Here is a 20,166-nt window from a genome sequence, read left to right as displayed (position 1 = left end):
GAGATTAAGTCTGTTAAACAGGACTTTCCCCTCATGAATCCGTGCTGTCTGTGACCAATAACTGCATTGTTTTTCAGGTGTTTTTCAATAACTCCCAGAATAATCTTCTCTATATTTTTGCCGAGCAACAAAATGAGACCGATGGGCCTGTAATTACTGACATTTTCTTTCATATCCTTCTTGAAAATTGAGACAAGTTCTTGCCAGCCTTCAGTTAACTGGACTTCTCCAGATTCCCAAGACAACTGAAAAATAATTGAGAGGTCTTGTAATGATATCAGTCATCTCTTTGAGTATACTGGGATGAATTCCATTGGGCCCCATATCCAGTGGGAGTAGCAAATCCCAAAGAAGTTTAGGGTTGGCTGTGAGTTTATTGTTACTGCAGCCATGGTGCTCAAACTCAAAGCTCCAGTGGTCCCAGAGCCCATCATTAGTGTTGAAGACAGAAGCAAAGAAGGCATTAAACAACCAGTAAAGATGAAGGGAAAAGCTAAAAAGATGAAAACTCTCTTGGTTTTTAGGATTTGAATCTCAGGGACAAACAGGCAGAGTATGTTTGTTACCATGTGACACATTCATGTTTTAGTGAGCTTAAGGACAGTAAGTGTTATTTAAGGCAGGAATGAAGAAGGTATGAGTTTATTTAATTTTAATCCAGATTAGTAGGAGGAAGAGATTAGCATAGTTTTTAAAAAACATTAATGAGTTTCTCCCCTTCTCACAGCCTCTTTCCTCCTTCTATGATCCCATCCATTCAGTATGTTAAGTATTCCAGTGAGCACCTGTGAGGCAGAGAAATATTATCATGGTATCATTCAGATGACAAAGAAAAGCACAGAGTTTACAGCTAAATGTTAAAAGACACATAAGCACATGGCTTTAAAGATCTATGCATAACTAACTGTATTTGCTCAAAGCAATACAGAGCACTGATGCCTGTCTTGTTGTCTTGCTCACTAACCACTCTAATATCATTTTTCTCTATTATTTATTGCTCAGTAGATGGATGGAATTAAGTTACCCTCAATAGTTGAAAGCACTTACTCATTTGTCCGTTAAGATATTAATAATAATTTAGCCTTGTCACAGCCATGTACTGTAGTCCTCTTTGATTTACTTGGAGATTAATACTGTGGTGAATATAAAATACTATCGCAGAAATACTTTCTTCATGAATGCTTCCCATATTTATAGACTAAACTCGTATCAAGTTTTATGAAAATATTATTTCAGTTTTCAGTCAGTACAACCAAACACAAATCTATCTGAAATACAACTGACTTCTAAATGAAAGAGGGAGAAGAATGGACGTGAAGAATAAATCTAGCATTATCATGTGTTGTTCATGTTGTTTTTTTCTGTTATCCAGCAGAGAGAGAAAACGTGTTGAGAGAAATGTGTTGCTTAATAGGAATGTAACTTCCTCTGTACAATACTAAGTTGAAAACATAAGAATCACTGGCAGTGGAATGCAGAATTGCTATTGCACACTGAATGGTTTATTTATAGTCATCTTTTATTTTTGTGCAATTTATTTGCAATAGGAAATACGTTAGCAGTGCGTTGAGAAATCCATACCTGACATTACACTGGCTCTTTTTCAGTGCATACTTCTTCTCTAAAAGCAAATCAGAAACCTGTGCACAAACTTTACACTGTATGATTCCCCAAGGCAGAAAGTCAAGAGGGTTCCAAACTGAAACTCCCCGCAGAATTCAGGGCACAGATTAATTTTTTTTTCTTATTGCACAGAATTTTAGTGACCCATCATTTAAATTATTTATACCAGTATACGTCACCTATTTACAGCAGGCTCAAGGATTTGCCTATCTGACAGTATCCTGACTGCCCTTTATTGAGACCTTCTCTAGCCCCTGCATTAATGTCCACCTCAGCACTACTTTCACAGAATGTTGTTAATGTGTAGCTATGACATAGAATTGTAGAATCATAGGACATCCCATGTGTGATAGGCATCCCACATGTGTTATCTCAGTATGAAAAATAATATGGAATCACAGGTTATTTAGACTTGAAGAGACTTAGGGAAGCTGCAGCCCAACCCTGGACTCAAAGCAAAAGCAGGTCTCTGTTGAGAACAGGCAGCTTAGAGTTTCACCCAGCAAGCCACCAAAATGTCCAGGTTCAGAGACCTCATGGTTCTCTGGGCAATCTCTTACATCTTGTGGCCGTCCTCAGAGAAAATATTTTTCCAGTAAGGCACCTTCTTGTTTCAGTTTATGACCACCGAACCTCATCCCACATTGCAGGTCACTATGGAGCCTCGTTCCCTTTTTTTCATCATCTCCTCTTGGGTATTGTAAGGCTGCATCTGAAGCTTCCTTTCTCCCACTTGAATATGGTTGAGTGTGCTGGGAAGTGCACTAGGTGTGGGATTCAGCTCACTTAAATGTCATCTTTGAAAACTTGGGTATCTCAGAGAGGCCTGTTGCCCAGGGCAACCTCATCAGTGGAGAGAAAGAGGCATGTTCTTAGCAAAATTTCTCTTATAAATTAGGTGAGCAAGGGAGGTAGAATAAACCAGCCTGTGCAAATGTCAAAGATTTCCTACTAACAAAAGAAAGAACCCATCTACTCTGCTTAGAGAAGCCAACTTTGAAATGGCAGACTTCAGGTGCTGTGAACCTTGATGGTAGGGGACATAGACCGCCCCCTTTGATCTTTGGCTGCTATGTTTGTGTGACACTGGCCAAGAAACAGCATCTCCCTACTTTTCCTCTTAGAAGAGAGAGCAACGACTAATCAGAGCATTTTTCTAAGTGTTTTGATTTTCATGTGTGAAACGTACCACATGAATGGAAAGGGCATTGCTCCTGCACAAAGCCATAGGAGAATAAATGACAGGGCAGAAAACATAATCCTTTTCGGTGGCACACCCCAGTGGTAACAAAAAGCAACATTCTTTTTTTCCTTTTCTGCCTGGGAAATGTCTGCTCTGCACAGACGACCAGCCTACGAAAACCTTTCTTTGTAGCAAAGACACTCTGAAAACTTATATAAAAGCAGAAGAAAGCTGGCACCTCCTTAATCTTATCTCTGTAATTGCACCTATTATGGTTTAGGACACACCTTCGTCTAAATACAGGTGAAGTTTGAAATCTTTCTGAATCAATCTGATTTTTTATTTAAATGTTGTTGTAAGAAAATGATTCAACGCTGTAATTACCTCTAGCCATAATTGATTGTTTCTGTTTACACAGTAGGTTATTAAAAAAAAAAAAACATTATCTGGAATTGGTCTCTACCTTTAAACACAGCTTAGGTTATTGCAACAATACACAAAATATAAGGTCATAAACGTGAAGCAGGTGGCTACTTAATAACAGGAACATTCAGCATTCATTCTAAACAGTCCATTTGGGACCAAATTATCTGCCTTACACGAATAATTAATTTGACTGGTAGTGCACTGTGCGGTATGATTGATGCGCATTATGCTGTTTTATTAAGCAATAACTCACAGCTATGTGGTGACGTCAATCTTTATCTTGGCAGCATTGTTTTACAAAAGGAGTGAGTGGTCTTTACTTCCTCCAGCGTTACCTACCCTATGATGGGAGGGGAGGCCTCATGGCGGCTGCAGCCCCTCACAGGGAGCGGAGGGCAGCACTGAGCTCCGCTCTCTGTGACAGAGACAGGGCCCGAGGGAAGCCTGAACATGCTCATTATTCAGCACAATGTATGGTGGTGCAGCAAAAGAGCAGGCAGCATATGTGTACGTGGATGCACTGCGTGGTGGTGGAGTGCTGGGATGGATTGTTCAGAAGGAAGGAACATTTCGATGCGGAAAGGCCCACCTGCAATTTAAAGAAAAAGAAAGTGATTTTACAGAGCTAAGGAAAAGAAAGCCAACAAACACATTTTGTAACATTTGAAAATGTGAAATTTAGTTTTCAAGAAAGGTCACTGTCTCAGGCTCCCAGAGTCAGCCAGCAGTGCGCTCTGAGTCTCACTGGGAAGCTGGGAATACATCCTCTCAGCTAGTGTAGGACTCACACTGCTAGACAGGAATGATTGATTCGTTTATAAACAGACGGATGGGAACAAGGGAGAAGAAAAGAGGAAGATGTGTCACATCAGTGGCACAGATCACTCCATTTGAATTTGAAAATCGTCTAAATTTAACCTGAGCATTATTCTGTTCCTTAACCATAAGTTTTTCAGGGTGGAACTCTTTCTGTGTTCTACTTCTGCACATCCTGTTTCACCAGCATACTTTCTGGCACTAGATGTACTCTGTTGATCCTTCATATCACATCCAATGTATTGTTTTTCAATTTTTAGCTGAATTAAGGCATTTCAGTGAGAGACATAATTTGACGTGAAGCACTACAGACCTGTTCAAGAAGCAAGAGCATGATACAGCCAATTCTTTTTTACCATCATCTTTACTTCCAGGAGCACCCATGTTTACAGCAAGTCTATGTCCCACTTCTTGCCCCCCTCCATAAGCATAAGGAAAATATCAAGATCTTCAGAATGATATTTGAGTATTTTATGTTTAGATGTGAGTACTTGTGACACCTAGTGGTCCTGGAGAAAAATGCAAATATTTTAGAGCAAAAAGAAATGGTGGGTGGGTAGGGGAGAGGAAGGATGGATCCAGTATCACCTGCTGGAAGATAGTTAATAATATATCCAGGAGAAAGACACTGCTGAGTAAATTTCTTCCCTGAGGATGTTGCACATCTGTCTGAGACAGAGGCTCTTTGTACCAAATAACATAAGCAATGGAAAAGTTCAGCTTTACTAAAACTTCTGAAGTGGGGTAAGACTGGATGGCTATGGGTGGTTGGGTAAGACGCTTAGACCCAAATCCTGTTTGTGACAAAGGAGGTGAGCACAGAAGTTGTGGGTGATGGCATTAACTTCCCATTACAGGGACAACACAAAGACACACCTGGGATAGATCAATTCCAATGATTCATGCAATCTCACATCATGGAAGGAGGAGGGTGGGGGGTGCTGGGAGGAATATAATTTACTGTGGGCTCTGTACAAAGTCATCCATTAAATGAAACGCTTCAGCAATGTACCACCACCCAAGACTTTCCCTATATTCAACCAAAAAATGTGAATGATTCCCAGGCTGTAGACTCAGACCTTAGGTGCTCTAAACTGCTATGTGAAGAAGCCTATTCTAACATCCTTAACAAGATCCCTTGCATTATGTGAACTTTGTAAAAAGAAGAGCAAGACAAGACACCTGTCTGATGTTTAAGACAAGACACCTGTCTGATACACATAGATTCAATTGGGAGTCATGGAAAGATGCAATGACTAGGCAGCATAAAATGTGCTAGCTGACTATTTGGGAGCCTGAACCTAGAAAGCCACAGCCTGCTTACTTCTGCAAAGCACGGCTTTTCACCATTCACTAAGGCTAATGACTCAAGCATGCAAAATGTCTTGTTCCTCCTATGTTGGAGGTTCCTGGAAGAAAACTGCTTTTGATGATGGAGATAACCACGTGATATCTTTGAGCAGTCTCTAGAAGAAATCAAAACAGTTGAATGCATAACTGTGCAAAACTTTCTCAGAGACAAGTAAAATAATAATAGTAGACTGATAATTTCTATGCAGTTGTCTCTTAACTCAAAATACCCATCTGAAGGTGTTTAAAAAGGGAGAACATAAAACAAAGCCAGTTTATTTCATAGCTAAGCAAGTTTGCACAGCTAGATAACAGACCTATTAAAACACCGCTTGTACATATACATTTATATATGCAGGGCTTGTATATACTTAGTGTGACTCATGAATTGGAGTACGTGGTGTGATTCACACAGCTTCTGTGAGATTTGTTGGGTAATGAGTATGTGTGTACCTCCTACTGTAGCATGGCTTCAAGCTACACTGCATGAATGTATGTCTCTGGAAGACAACAAAATACAATTGCAATGGACTTTGCAGCTGACTGCTTACTGCACAAACTCTGCCATCTGGTATTTCCAGGTCTTGTCTGCCCCTCACCGCTGCCTCTGCAGGAGCAGAGCAACTCAGCTGGGTGCTTCAGGTTAGCTTAGGTGAGATGTATCTGACCCCAGTGTAACACAGATGTCGTAACTCCCATCAGATGCTATGGCTACATTTCCCAATTAAAGGATAAAGCTTAAATACAAGTAACTGCAAGATTTAAGTCTCCAGAAGAAGCATTAGGGTAAGACATCCTATGCCACTCCCAAAGCTACTCTCAGACTCTGCAAACAGTCATTTTCCTTTGACTGCTTAGCTCCAGTTTCTTGTCTGAGGAACCATTGTTAGGTGTCCTTTGTAGAAGGCTGTAAGAGAAATAAATGTATTTTATGAGACTGCTGCTACAACAATGGCAGGAAGAAAACAGATCTCCCATGGTAACCAAGGTGTAGGCTGTATGCCATCAGTTATAGGAGTAAATACTCGTCATATGGAAAAGTAATACAACTGGTGGTGGGAGTAAAACTATTCAGGATTCAGTTAAAAATGGAAACTGGATTGATTCTGTTCACTCAGTACCACACTCTCATTTTCCCATGTGAACGAACCATCAGGCTTGCAGGGAAGCCAAGAAATTATGACCTGCTAGGTCAGCAGAGAATCACAGTCACTTTGTAGAGAGGGCACAGCACCACCAGTGACAAGGGCAGTCCCATCAGGCTATTGTGATATAACTCAAGTCCAACTGCACTCTGCCTCATATAAGTGTAGACTAAACAGAACCTGGAGAAGTAATCAGTTTGATAGTAAGATCTTAACAGACCATGGTTCTTGTCAGCAATGCAGATAGCAGATGACCAGACGGAGTTGTCTTGTATGCAAAGGCAGAGCCTGTAGGGAAGGGGAAACATAAACTGTGGAATGAGAAATTCAAGAGATAGATTTGCCACCAAATGTCCACTTGTTAACAATGGTAAGAAGACCTTAATGTGAATGTTGGTACCCATATCAACTTATATGATGGAGACCACAGCTTGCTGAACATTTGTCTCAATAAAGATAAAGACCAAGCAGTGGATGTTAGCACAGTGAGGCAGTGGGTGGTGAGTTTCAGCAGTGGTGACAGAGGTGTGAAAGAAAAGCCACGCTCCAGACAGCAATGCAGATTTTTATGAGTACAGCATGGAGGATCTTGTTCATTGCTGGCAAAAGGGCATAGATAATACTGGTGACTGTGTTGAAAAATGGTGTTTTGCAGACGAGAATTTGCTCTGTCAAACAGTGTTATTGTGCTCTTTGTATTTGTTGTAGTTTCCATGGAAATAAATAGGAGGTATTACTTTCAGACCAACCTACGTATGTGGTACAAATACATTGACCACTTTCGTTGTATAGGGTAGTCAAACATTAATTACAGCTTTCTATTCATCAATATGAAGTAACTGTATAGGCATGATCAACAATGCTGTATAATGCTTTATTGGTGTTTTCTTCAGAAAATGTTCCAATAAGCATTAAACTAAAAAAAAAAGAGGCATTAGATCTTAAATTATTTTTCTATATTTATATGTAATCATAATATTACTGAAGTTATCAGTGAAATGTTATTGTAAGATGCAACTTAGTATCTTCCCCAGTAATATCTGTAGATGCTATTAAAGGCCAATAAACAATGTGAGGGAAATATTTTCCCCATGATACTGTGATTGAATAAGAATAACACTAAGAAATTAACATATATTTTGGTCTCTACTGCATTTCCACACATTACTCATAGGTTTTATTTCAAGAATAATACAGTGACAGTGTAATAAAACCATACTGATAATGGTGATTTCTCTTTTTTGTTGTAAATATTAGCCCAATTGATCTATCAAAATAAATGAGTAAATATACAAAATTAGAAAAATTTACTTTCTGATCAAACTGTATTCCCAGTGAACTCTATTGTCAACATGAGTATTACAAAAGTCAAGAAGGATGTTATAAAGAGTCAATAACATACCTTAAAATTAATCATTTATTCTTGATCTCTCATTTTAGCTTTTAGTTACTAAAGCCCAATACAAACTTACCAAAGTACTTACAAAGACTTCTGTTGGTATATAAGGCTGTTACTTCATAAGATAGCATCAGTGCCTCATTGATAAACATGCTTAGCCCTTGATCTTAGCAGGAATCCAGTTAAGAAATCCAACTCAGTATGTGTTAGCCTGAAAGCAACAATTAACTCCTTAGTAAAATTTGTAGAATACATTATGAGAAGGTGCTAATGCTCTTTAAATGTAAAGCAAAGTGGAACGGGAGCAGAGAAATCTCTCTAAGTGGGGCAAAATCACGGGTTTATGAAGAGCATGGAAGTGGAACAAAATAGTAACAAATAAAGTTATAAGCTAGGTCAAAGGGAAATTCCAGTAGACTTCTGTACAACCTCTCATACAAAGCGTGCTTTTAATCACAACAGGGGATGTCCAGCTAATCAAAAGTAAGTCGGTATCTACAAGAATGGAAGCAAAGGCTGAGAACTTTAGTATACAGAGCTTTATCTGAGACTTTTTTAAACATTCCAAAGGGTTTGGTACACTTTCTTTTCCAAGGACAGGTAATGGTTCAGGTTTGTGTTTTCTCAAACTGAGAAAAACCTCTGGGGAAAGCTTTCTTCACAGACTTATTATTTTACACTTGATATATCAAAACATCTTTAACTTGGTTTTTGGTTTGTTTTTTTTTTTTCCATGTGTTCTTCTTCTCCACAAAGTGAGTAAGGACAAATGAGTTTAAAAATCTCTATGGACTATGTCTTGAACACTGAGCACAGGAGAAAGACATCACTCAATCAAACTTAACGAGGATCACACATATCCACTACTGAAGCCCATCAAGGTCCCTGTGAACAGCATCCCTACTTTCCAGTGTGTTGCCTGCACCACACAGCTTGGTGTCATCAGCAAACTCAATCAGGGCATACTCAGTCCAAGTGTCTGTGTCACTGACAAAGATTATATATAGTTCTGGTCTCAGTACCAACTCTTGAGGAACACCACTCGTCACTGGTCTCTACCTAGACATTGGTCCACTGACTGCAACTCACCAATTCCTTTATCCACCAAGTCTGCCATCTTTCAAATCCATATCTCTTCAATTTTCAGATTGTTTACTTCATTTGATTATCATAAACCACAATCAGATAATAGTATCACTGTCACTATTAAAAAATAGCCCAGTCCAGTAGAGAATCACTTTTTTGAAAAACACATTTACCTTCTTTCCTAGGTCAGGGCTAAACATTGGAGAAAACTGTGCTTAATAAAATTTCAGCACAAGCATAAGAGCAAAGTACGTGTGGTCTATCTGTTGTGGCAGCACATAATTACCTTTCCGTATGTAGGTCTGGATATTTCTCCCAGGATTCAGCTGAGAACAGCAGAATAGTTAAACTTTTCAGTTATTTAGACCTGAGGTTGATATTGCTCAACCATATAGTGCATGAAAATCCATCTATCAGCAAGATTACCATGGGATACCATTGCTGTACACGCAGTGTTCTTCATTCTCTTGGTGGTGAAAAACGGAAAGAGAAAGCCCATCAGCACCATGGGAAAAAAATAAGGGGGGAGGGAGAGAGAGAAAGAGAGGCTGGACAAGATGCAGCTATATTTATTACTGTCTTTCTTAATTCCTATTCTAACATCATGCCATCTGGACATTCAGAATCTAAATCAAAGAGACCTGATAATCCTAATGGGAAAACAGAAGAACCATCTTGAAGAAAGCAAACACTCAGAGAGGTAATGTGTAGGTTCAGATAGCATGAACCGTGTTATGGAAATACATGACAAAGGGAAAGGACTGAGGCATCTGGGGTTTCTGTTCATTATCAATTGGCTTACTCTCTTCTGTCACAGTTTCAGAAGAGCAGCCGTTGGTTTTAGCTGCTTAAACAGGGGGACTGTATTCCATGAATTATACAAAAAGAAAATAACTATTCAAATAATGCCACCACTAAAAATAGGAAGTTGGTGTTTTTATTCTGAATCTCACCAAGATTAAAAAATTAAATGTAAAAGAATGGAAACACCCAATTTTCTGAACATTAATTAGACACAGTTAAACGTTGGTTGATGAAAGACTCAACTTGAACTGTCAATATGTGCTTGCAGCCCAGAGGGCCAACCATATCCTGGGGTGCATGAAGGGAAGTGTGACCAGCAGGTCAAAGGAGGTGCCCCTCTACTCTGCTCTCATGAGACCCAGCGTGGAGTGTTGTGTTCAGTTCTGGAGCCCCCAAGAAGGAGATGAAGCTGTTGGAGCGAGTCCAGAGGAGGGCCATGAATATCATCAGAAGTCTGGAGAACCTCCCCTACAAGGGTAGGCTGAGAGAGCTGGGGCTCTTCAGCCTGGAGAAGAGGATAACATATAGCAGCCTTCCAGTATCTGAAGGGGGCTTATGGGAAAGCTGGGGAGGAACTTTTTATAAGGGCATGTAGCAATAGGACAAGGGAAAATGTTTTTAAACTGGAAGAGGGTAGATTTAGACTATATATTAGGAAGACATTCTTTACTGTGAGGGTGGTGAGACACTGCAACAGATTGCCCAGTGAGGTTGCAGGTGCCCCCTCCCTGTAACCACTCAAAGGCCAGGCTGGATGGGGCTTTGAGCAACCTGGTATGGAGTGAGATGTCCCTGCCTATAGCAGAGGGGATTGGAACTAGGTGATCTTAAAAGTCCCTTCCAATCTAAATCACTCTACGGTTCTATGAAAAGCTGTACAAAGCCAGGTGGTTTAGGAGAATGAGTGGAGGTGAGAAATAAAAAGTACTGATAGCAAATCCCAGTATTAATTACAGCTTTATACATTTTGGAGAGGGAAAGCATTAATAATATTTTAACTTACTTTCACTCTGCAATAAAATGGGAATGCTTCCTATTCCTACTTCCCTGGGTTACTTAGACAGTTAAATTACAAAACCCTAACAGAGGTCTAGCTGTAATTCCTAGTGTAAGGAGTCCTTGCGCTTGAAGAACCTTGAGGTTCCCTCAACTCAAGTTTCCATGTAGCTAGAGAGTCCATGTACTCCAGGTGTTTCTAGAAACTCTGTTTGATCTCATTTCAAGGATGCTATTGAGGTCAGGAGTCACAGGTTGCTCTATTCTTTATGATTTCAAATCTGCTATTCACCACATACAACCGTATAGCATATCCTCAGATGACATCAAACCACAGCATGACATGCCCCTGAACTCTGCTGCAGCAAGCTCTCTCTCCATGTCACTGTGCACCATGAGCCCAGACTGAAATCTGTGCTTAGTCCCTCAGTTTTGTTTGGCACTTCACTGCACAACAGTATGAGCTGCACCTTTAGAGACACAAACACTTTTCTGAAGGTAGACTCATTAATTTTGAGCAAGAACTTCCAAGAGGATCAAATTCTATGCATGTGGGAGCAAATGACCCGTTCTAGATATGTAGTAAACATTATCCTCAGAGTACAACATTTCTCTTCTGGCGTTTAATTTGAGAATGTACATCTGTGATTAATGATAAACATTTTATTTTTAACTCTTAGTCATAATATTTGGGATTCAGTCAATTTTTGCAGGACATTATTTAGCTTGCACGTATTACATTTCTTACTGAAGCTTTATGTTTATTCTGAAACTACAATGGACTTCACCTGCAAATATGTCCAGAATATAACTAAGAGCATCTGATAGAGATAATTACTTTGGAAACATTTTCACTGGAAAGGAAATTAAACTCACTCTTGGGAGCGTGGTATCTAATAGTGTTTCCTTTTCCTCTGAAATAATAGCATAAAATAAAACCATTCTGGGAAGTGTCAACAAAATCTTAATTTGATGTATAAGGGCTGAAAAGCCAAAGCCTGAGAAGGAGAATCATGGGACAGAATTTGTTTACACAGATGCTGGCCTGCCTCCAAAATAGTTCTAAATCCTCCCAGGGCTGAACAATGGGACAGAAAGGAGGCATCAAAGAACAAATAATATATGTTAACTTGCTCCCAATTGCTATCACACCATGTGGGATTTTTTCCCCTACAAGTGCACGCAGTCGATGCAGTGTAAAGTTTTTCTAAACCGCTAATTGTGTAATCATGTAATCAGGGAAGGAGTCAACAACAAAGGTTTGATCAGAGCTGGCCTGCCTTCCTGCTTTTATTTTTGTACAACAGTTTCAGGTAGAATACAAGCAGTTGCTTCATAAAAAAATAAAGATGATTTTTTGGATGTAAAATCTGCAGGTGTCTGAGCTGGAGATTAACTCCCCTACAGCCAGCATGAGCACAGGCTGACTCCCTGAGCAAAGCTGAAATGGAGCACTTTACTTTCAGCTTCTGACTTGAAGAAGAGCTGCTTTGAACAAACAACTTTACAATCAATAAAATATATCAAACACAATACTATATAGAAACAGGTGAGAGTTTATTGTTTATACTCACTAGAATATGCTAAATTTTTTGTTATAACCTGAAAGAAATTGATTACCTATTCAATGACTCATTTTCTTTTTGGATGTTTGTTTCACAGTAAATACTGTCGAAGTAGTTGCTGGCAGAGCAAAACTGTCTTCCTACACATGACCTCCACACTTGAAAAAATAATCATTGCCTTTTATTAGGAGAGCTTACAGCTAACAGTGGGACCATAACCTCAGAAAACTTAGATTTCCCATCGCTTACTTTGTTTTGTTAAAAAAAACTTTGATCTGGAGTGCACACATATGATAGGGAGGGGAGAGGAAAAGGCCAGTATTAATCGTGCCTCCAAAATATTTTCAACATCACTCACTAATATGTCATGCCAAAACTCATCTCATTTTTTAACTCTGTAGCATTATAAGGCAGTTCTGGATGTATAATGTACAATTTATTTTTTGTTTCTTCTCAGAAGTCTTCTTTTTAGCCATCCTATGTGACATAGCGAACTACATATAGTTGCACACATCTCAGGATGACAATTGGTTATTTTACACTCATGAGAACATTGTATTTACAAACTTCATAAAGAGTAAAACTACTGGGTTGTATTATAACAAATAGAATTTGGAAATAAATTATGTTTTTAAGTCTTGAGAAGCATAAAGCCTGGAAGGCTTAACTACATAATCTAGTCTAATACAGATGGGTTGTATATATACACACACATATATATAAGGTAGTTCCGGGTCATAGTATGTTTACATTGAAGTCACCAGCAATAGAGGCTGAAGCTAACTTCAGAATAAAGCAAACAAATATTTGAGCCTAAGTAGGGAAATTAGTTCTAAAGAATTCTAGTCTCCTATTGATCTATGTCTTCCAGCTGCTCAGCTTTCATATCTGAAGTAACTCATGCGTGCCGAAAAAGCTTATAATGTTTTTCTTACATTTAATGTTAAACTGTGACTTCCGTGTGAAGTCTTTCCATCATCAAGGCACTTTAATGACCTATCCCCTTTATCAGGCCTCTTGTTTTCATGGCATTTGTAGAAGATTTATTATCCTTGGGACCTCTAGCCTCTACTTCACATGTGGCTGAAATCAGAGGCAGGGAAACACACACATACACATACACAAGCCCTGTTTCCATAGGAAATCACTCTAAAAAGATACTCTTCTGCCTTTTGTTTTACAAGAAATGATCTCACCGTAATGAGAACGGATGTCCTATAAAAGACATTGCATGCTTTTCCCATTCAAATGAAAGATAAACAGTTAACAGTACAGAGTATGAGAAGAGTAAACAAGCAGCGGTAAGTGATAGACCAGTGACCACTGGGAAGATATAAAGTCACACTTAAAGCAGCAGTATTCTGTTTCTTTTGGAAGGGAGGAAGGATTTTCACACAGACTCATAGAATCATAGAATATCCCAAGTTGGAAGAGACCCATTAGGATCGTCAAGTCCAACTCCTGACTCCACACAGAACCACCCAAAAATCAGACCATATGTTTGAGAGCGCTGTCCAGATGCTTCTTGAGCTCCAGCAAGCTCAGAGTTCACGGTCACTTCCCTGAGGTCATATCACAGAATGACAGAATCAAAGGGATGGAAGGGACCTCTGGAGACCAAGTCCAAAGCCCTGCCAAAGCAGGTTCCCTACAATAGTTTGCACAGGAAAGTGTTCACATGAGTCTTGAACATCTCCAAGGAAAGAGACACCACAACCTCTCCTGGCAGCCTGTTCCAATGCTCTGTCATATCATGCCATGGATTGTTGCATCTGTTTTCCCATCCCTATTTAGTCTATTTCTGATCATAAACTTAAGAAGTTTCTCTTCAACTCATACTTTTCTGCTTCTATGGCAAAATTCCCTCTACTAATAACAAATAACCTGTTTCTAACATTCAGCATAAGAATACAGCAGAGATCTTTGGGTTCACATTATAGTCACAAAAAATACTAAATAGAGATAATATAAAGATTGGCCAAGTCAAAAATGCAAAGATAGAGGATCCAGGAAAACAGTTCTTTTTATACAGATCATGAAAGAGAAATGCAAGCAATGTTCTCCATTAAATAAATTCTCCATTCAATAAATTCTTATTGAAAACGATAGATATTCCAATGCTACGGTAAGAGTCATCTTCCCTCTTTGGCTGGATAAACATAGAGATTAGAATTTTCTGCTGTTAGGGTGAATTCAATAGTACAACATATACAGTGAGCAGCTAAAAAAAAAACAATGGGCTTGAAGCTGGATTCTGCAATGGATTCTACAGTGACTGATCCTGCAAACTAGAAGCATACAATTGCAGGATCGTCCAGACTTCTGAATTTGATAGAAATCTCCCCATCACCTGTCACTAAACAGTTTCACACTTAGGGTATGTTTGTCTGGTGTGACCGAACGTCAAATAAACCTTATAATTTAGTTCAATCTGACAACTCCTTGGAAGAAAAGTAGTACTGTAGTCTCCATTTCCCAACCAGAGTAAAAGTAATATTCAAGACATTCATATTTCTGAGTATTTATTGTGGCACTTTAAAGCATATAAACTCAATGTCAAGGTGTTTCAAATCAGTTCATAAAAATAAAATGAGGCTTTAAGTTTTAGGCAGTATTTCAGCAGGTTTTGGTTAAGAGTTTTCAGAATGTTACTGGACAGGAAATATGAATTTTGCTAGGAAAACAAAGAGCGCACTCAAATTAAGGCCTCCTTGAAGCAAAGTGCTTACATGTTCACCTAAGTTATCATGTCTGTTGGCTCACTAATGTATATATAATTTTTTAGATAAGAAATCTGTGGGTTTCAAACATGAAAAAAAACAACTCAGTCCTTGAAAATACATTCCTCCATCTAGAGGCCAACGAGGTTTATCTCTTACTTATACCAGCGCATTCTATTTACTTTGTAACATGTTAAGATAGAAGCAGCTGTAGAGCATGAACTTTGAATGTTTCTTTTCTATTTCATATTTTACTACCTTAGCCATTAAAGATGAAAAGGCTGGTTAAAATTTAGCCTGCTATTAACTGCTCATTACCATTATTTGCATTATCTTGAAGGGAAGACAGTTTGTAGTAGAGCCTAAAACCACACTAAGCTTTTATAAAACCTCACTTTAAAATTATACTATAGTAACAACATTTGCACTTAATATATTTGAAAATTTTATTTAATAGCCTCATAAGTAGTTACATAATAGTTACATCGCGGCTTTTAAAAAGGATTGCACTCAGCTACTCAGTCCATTGAAATACTACAAAACAGGGAAAAGGAAATTATGGAGTGTAGAGGAGCTCTGTCCACTGGACTGAGTTGTTTGTAGCATGTTCCTACTGAATTGGAAGACGTCCTCATGCCTTCTGGTAGACTCTAACACACTTGACACCATTCATGTCACATTCCTAGAAGATAAAGAAATGAATTCATTCATTGCCTTGCCTCGGTACAGAATGTAAGGAAAAAGGCTGCAGCTCAGGATTTTTAGAGTTTTGTTTCAGGCTACTGGCTGGCAGCACTCAAATTGGGTAGCAGAGCTGAACTCACCACCACCAACTGTCCATCCACAAGTTTCCGTGTTATTACAGTCTTCTTGCCATCCCATTCCTGCTCCTGGATCAATGACCCATCATCTTTTAAGCTGACAAGGGTCTGAAAAACAGAATCTGAGTGTTAATATTTTACCAACAGCATTTCATGAAGGCTGATGCTGTCCAATCTACTTTCTTCCAAAGGAAAAATTCCCACTTCAGCTCACTCAATAGTAATTTTGCTGCTGAAATCTACAAAGCCAGGATATTATCTTAATTTTTTATTGGTCCTCTTCTTATATTAGCTGACTGTTCACTTCCTGCTCTGACACATTCCTGCATACAACAGACCTTTGACAGCATGCACAACTTCAATAACAAGAGCAGATGACGTTCTCTGTTCATGTCTTTGTGAAAGGGCTTTGAGCTTTTGTGTAACATTTATTTGATCTTGCAAAAATAGATGAATTGCCAGCATGTGGTTGAAGAGATGGGGAATGGCACATAGAGAGCACTCACACAAGCAGATAAAAGAGACATATTTGAGGGTTTCTTTGTGTTTAACTTCCTTTTGGGTTAATATTCTCCCTACTCAGTGCAAAGAGAAGCTTTTGTTGCCTTATGAAACTGGTGACCAGGGACTGTCATTCACATTTATGCCTGGTGTATAGTCCCTGCACACCGAGCTAGTCTCTTGTTATGCAAATAGGAGAGGTTGAGCAATCTGGTCAGCTGCAGGGCTGCACTGCCTCTGATTAAACATCAATGGGATTTTTTCCATAGGCTTCCAATAAAGTGGCATTTGGCTTTAAAATGGATTTAAAGGTCTGTTAGTTTTACTAACACAATGCTTGTCTAACAAATTGAAGACAACAGTACACAAGACAAGATTAGTTTCAGCATTTTCCCTCTTTGGAAATCGCTTGATCCAGAAAAAAATCAATTGATTTCAGTGATACTTATAGTGACAGCTGTTCATCACATAAAAGCACTGTTAGCAAAGATACCAAAGCTGACTTCTAAATAGTGCCTCCATCCACAAAACACCCAAAGAACTGTGTTTATTCAACAGAAAGTCTAGAATACGGACCTGAGTTTTTCTGCCATCTAATGTGTTTTCCTCAAACTTCTCACCAATCTTGAAGCTGAACTGTGAAGTTTTGAAGGTGCTTTCCGTTTTCACAGTGATTGTATCCCCCTCCTTAATGATGTAAACATCTGGTTTCGCCATGCTTCCCATTTTTCTCATGGCCATACCCACACCTGCAAGGCAAGAGGCACAATGTCACAAAGTCAGTTAAACCCTAAAGCTTAGGACCACACAGGAATTCAAATACTTAATTCCCATTTAATTAGGTGCTCAAGTATGTTTGAGAATCAAAGCTTAAGAGTCCCAAAGAAATAGGATGTTTTAAATTATCCATTGATGGGGAAGGAAAAAAGATTGTTTGCAAGGTTATTCCTTTGCTTCCTCAGAGAGCTACAGCTAAATCTGTGCTTTAGAGGACTCACAAATGTCCTGAAACTCAGCAGTGATTTTTTTCCAAATAGAAATAAGTATTAAACAGGAAAAGAAACACAAAAGCATCAACAAATATAAAAAAAATCATGTTCTGAATGCTTTGAACATTCTAAAGCATGGGTGTCCAATCTTTTGGCTTGCCTGGACTGCACTGAGTGAAGAGAAATTGTCTTGGACAGCATATAAAATATGTAATATAGTTAATGTATATAAGTAACAAAACATTTTTTTGTATTTTTCATTAAAACATAAAAAAGAGGGAAATAAGACCATAAAACAAGCAGATTGGGCATGTGTGTTCTATAGAATTAACTGACAGGTGAATCCACTTGCACATATATTTCAGCTCAAGAGGCAGTCTTCAATCATGCTATACACAATTGCAAACATGCAGTTTTTAATAAAATGTCACCCCCTATTTCCTGTCTCCAAAATACTGACTTCTGAATGAGAACGCTCCCATTCCATGAAATACTGCTTACAGGCAACTTGCAGGCAGGGCCTTTGGAAATGACTGGAAATTCAACACATTATGGGTATCAGCTGGAGACTGTCATCCTCAAAATGCTCCAGCACATAAAAGATTCCCCCTGCCTCAGCCCTTGTGTGTGCTCAGGGGTTGTGTGCTTTGCTTGAGTCTTTCTGATCTGAAGGATGAGGATAGAAATAAAAGGGTATTCAAGCAACACACTGGACTCCGTTGAATGGGAAAGTACAGATCGGCACCAAGAGTTGATAAGCAACCAAATGGATCAAGAAGTGCCACCGAGTGGGCGTGTAGTTAGAAGTGCTGTCATGTACAGCTCAGCCCCATGCTGCAGTGCACAGGATGCTTGGGTGAGGGCTGAGTCCATGAAACAGAGATTATGGTTTCCTTGGGAGGTGCAAATTTAAGAAGGAAACTCCCAGCTACTGCTTCTCCAGAATCAGACAAGATTCCAGGAGTGAGCCATGAGCACAAGGCTGCAGAGCACAAAGTGGTCCTCCTGCGTCCGGGTGTTCTGGTGGAACTGGAAGGTACTGGCACGGTGACCACCTCCCATCCCTCTGTTGTTGTTTAGTCCAGGGTGGGCTGCACCTTGAAATCCAGTCACAGAGGTGAGCAGAGTCATTCTTTCCATGCGGCAAGCAATGAAATGCAAACGTCCTTATCCTGGAATTGTCTCCTACACTGTCTGAGCAGAATCTGCAGACTCTCACAGCGCATCTCAGCAGGATCATGGGCAGAGCTTCCTAAGCAGTCAGCAACCTGCCCGAATTGCAGTTGTAACAAAGAGAAGTGACTGGTTTAAGACTGCGATCTAGAAGCAAGCTGACTGCTCTCTGCCTACACACAGGAGGTGTTCTGGAGTCACCCCACTTCAGTTGTACTGTGAAGCTGCAGCTCCTGCTTAGCACCACGGCATCCTAATGCATGGTTGAGCTGAGCCCAGCTCAAATGTCTGCATTTCCTCCATCATAGTCTCCTGAGAGGCTCAACCCAGAAGGTTTTCTCAGCTCACACCTACCACACACTGACAGGCATCACAAATGTGATCACAGCCGCCATCTCCTGCACAGCATAACCATAGCGATGCCTTTTGTATTTTACATGAAGAACGCCTGACCTAAATCCCTTCCTCTCCTCCTCCAAAGAGGCTCAAGGCAAAATCTCCCCCTTCTTCAGAAAGCATCCCAGCCTTCAGCACTGAATAAGCGCAGAGAACAACGGCTTCTAAGTGCACAGACACTGCAACGTCTATCACCCGTCAGCCGGGATGCTCACAGGGATGCAGGAAACTGCTCTCGATTCAGCACCGGAGTGCTGCAGAGCGTACAGCAGCCCGGGGCTGCGGACAGCGCGCCGGTTGCTGTGCGCACAGAGCGGCCCGCGGAGCGCAGCCGGCCCCGGGCACCACGTGCAGCTGATCCGCTTTGGGTCGCACCCGCCCGGCTGGAGGCGGCCCGGGCTCTGCGCTTTACCCGGCTCCGGGCGGCGCCACCTCGGCCGGCGGCCCCGCATCCCCCGGCGCCGAGCCGACCCCGCTCCGTCCGCGGCACTGCTGGGAAGGGAGGAGCTGTGCCAGGCGGTAATCCGGGCCCGGCATCCGGCAGGAGGGGGAGCGGCGGGGATGTGCCTGCCGGCACCAGCACCTGCCCGCGGTGCGAAAGAAATAAAGAAAAAAAGAATTTTAAGACGAAATTTCCGACATCTGTACGGCGACGAGGAAGAGGTGGCCATGCCGGGATCGGGGCGCGGAGCCCGCCGTGCCGCAGCCCGGATTCCCCCCGCGGACCTTGGACAGAGCCTCGGCGGCGCCTCCGGGCCGAGCCGTGGGGTGCCAGGCTCCCTGCCCGAAGCGGAGAGCCCCCGTCTCCTTACCCAGCTCCTTCATGTAGTCCTCAAAGCCCTCGCTGGAGACCAGGCACCATTTGCCTAAAAACGCGTCGATGGCCATGGCGATGGCGGCGGCGGTGGCTGCGTCCCCGAAGAAGCTGGGAGGCAGAAGGACGGGCAGCAGCGGGGCCGAACCCGCCTTTATAGCGGGGCCGGGGACATGTGCCGCCGGGGAGAGCCAATGGGGCTCCCGCCGCGCCCCGGCCCCTTCCCCGCCGAGCCCCCGCCCGCAGAGTCCCGCCCGCGGCGGCGGCGGCGGCAAGAGCGGGCACGCAGTGCTGCCCTTCCTCCTCCTCCTCCTCCTCCTCCTCCAGCACACACACACGCACACGCACGCACCTCTGTG

At 41.0% G+C, this 20,166-nt stretch overlaps 1 protein-coding gene across 1 annotated transcript; it reads right to left on the bottom strand.

Annotated features, from left to right (window-relative positions):
* Positions 1 to 14,898: 14,898 nt before the first annotated feature.
* On the bottom strand, positions 14,899 to 19,935 carry FABP5 (fatty acid binding protein 5). Its single transcript, NM_001006346.2, has 4 exons — positions 19,806 to 19,935; positions 17,012 to 17,184; positions 15,938 to 16,042; positions 14,899 to 15,795 (listed from the first exon to the last, which is right to left on the bottom strand). The coding sequence occupies exons 1-4, from the start codon at positions 19,879 to 19,881 to the stop codon at positions 15,745 to 15,747; spliced, it is 405 nt and encodes a 134-aa protein (NP_001006346.1). The 5' UTR covers positions 19,882 to 19,935; the 3' UTR covers positions 14,899 to 15,744.
* Positions 19,936 to 20,166: the final 231 nt, after the last annotated feature.

Source organism: Gallus gallus, chromosome 2 (assembly GCF_016699485.2).
Source record: "Gallus gallus isolate bGalGal1 chromosome 2, bGalGal1.mat.broiler.GRCg7b, whole genome shotgun sequence".
Lineage (NCBI taxonomy): Eukaryota > Metazoa > Chordata > Aves > Galliformes > Phasianidae > Gallus > Gallus gallus.
Note: the sequence above shows the minus strand (reverse complement) of the source record. Positions and strands in the feature narration are given on the sequence as shown.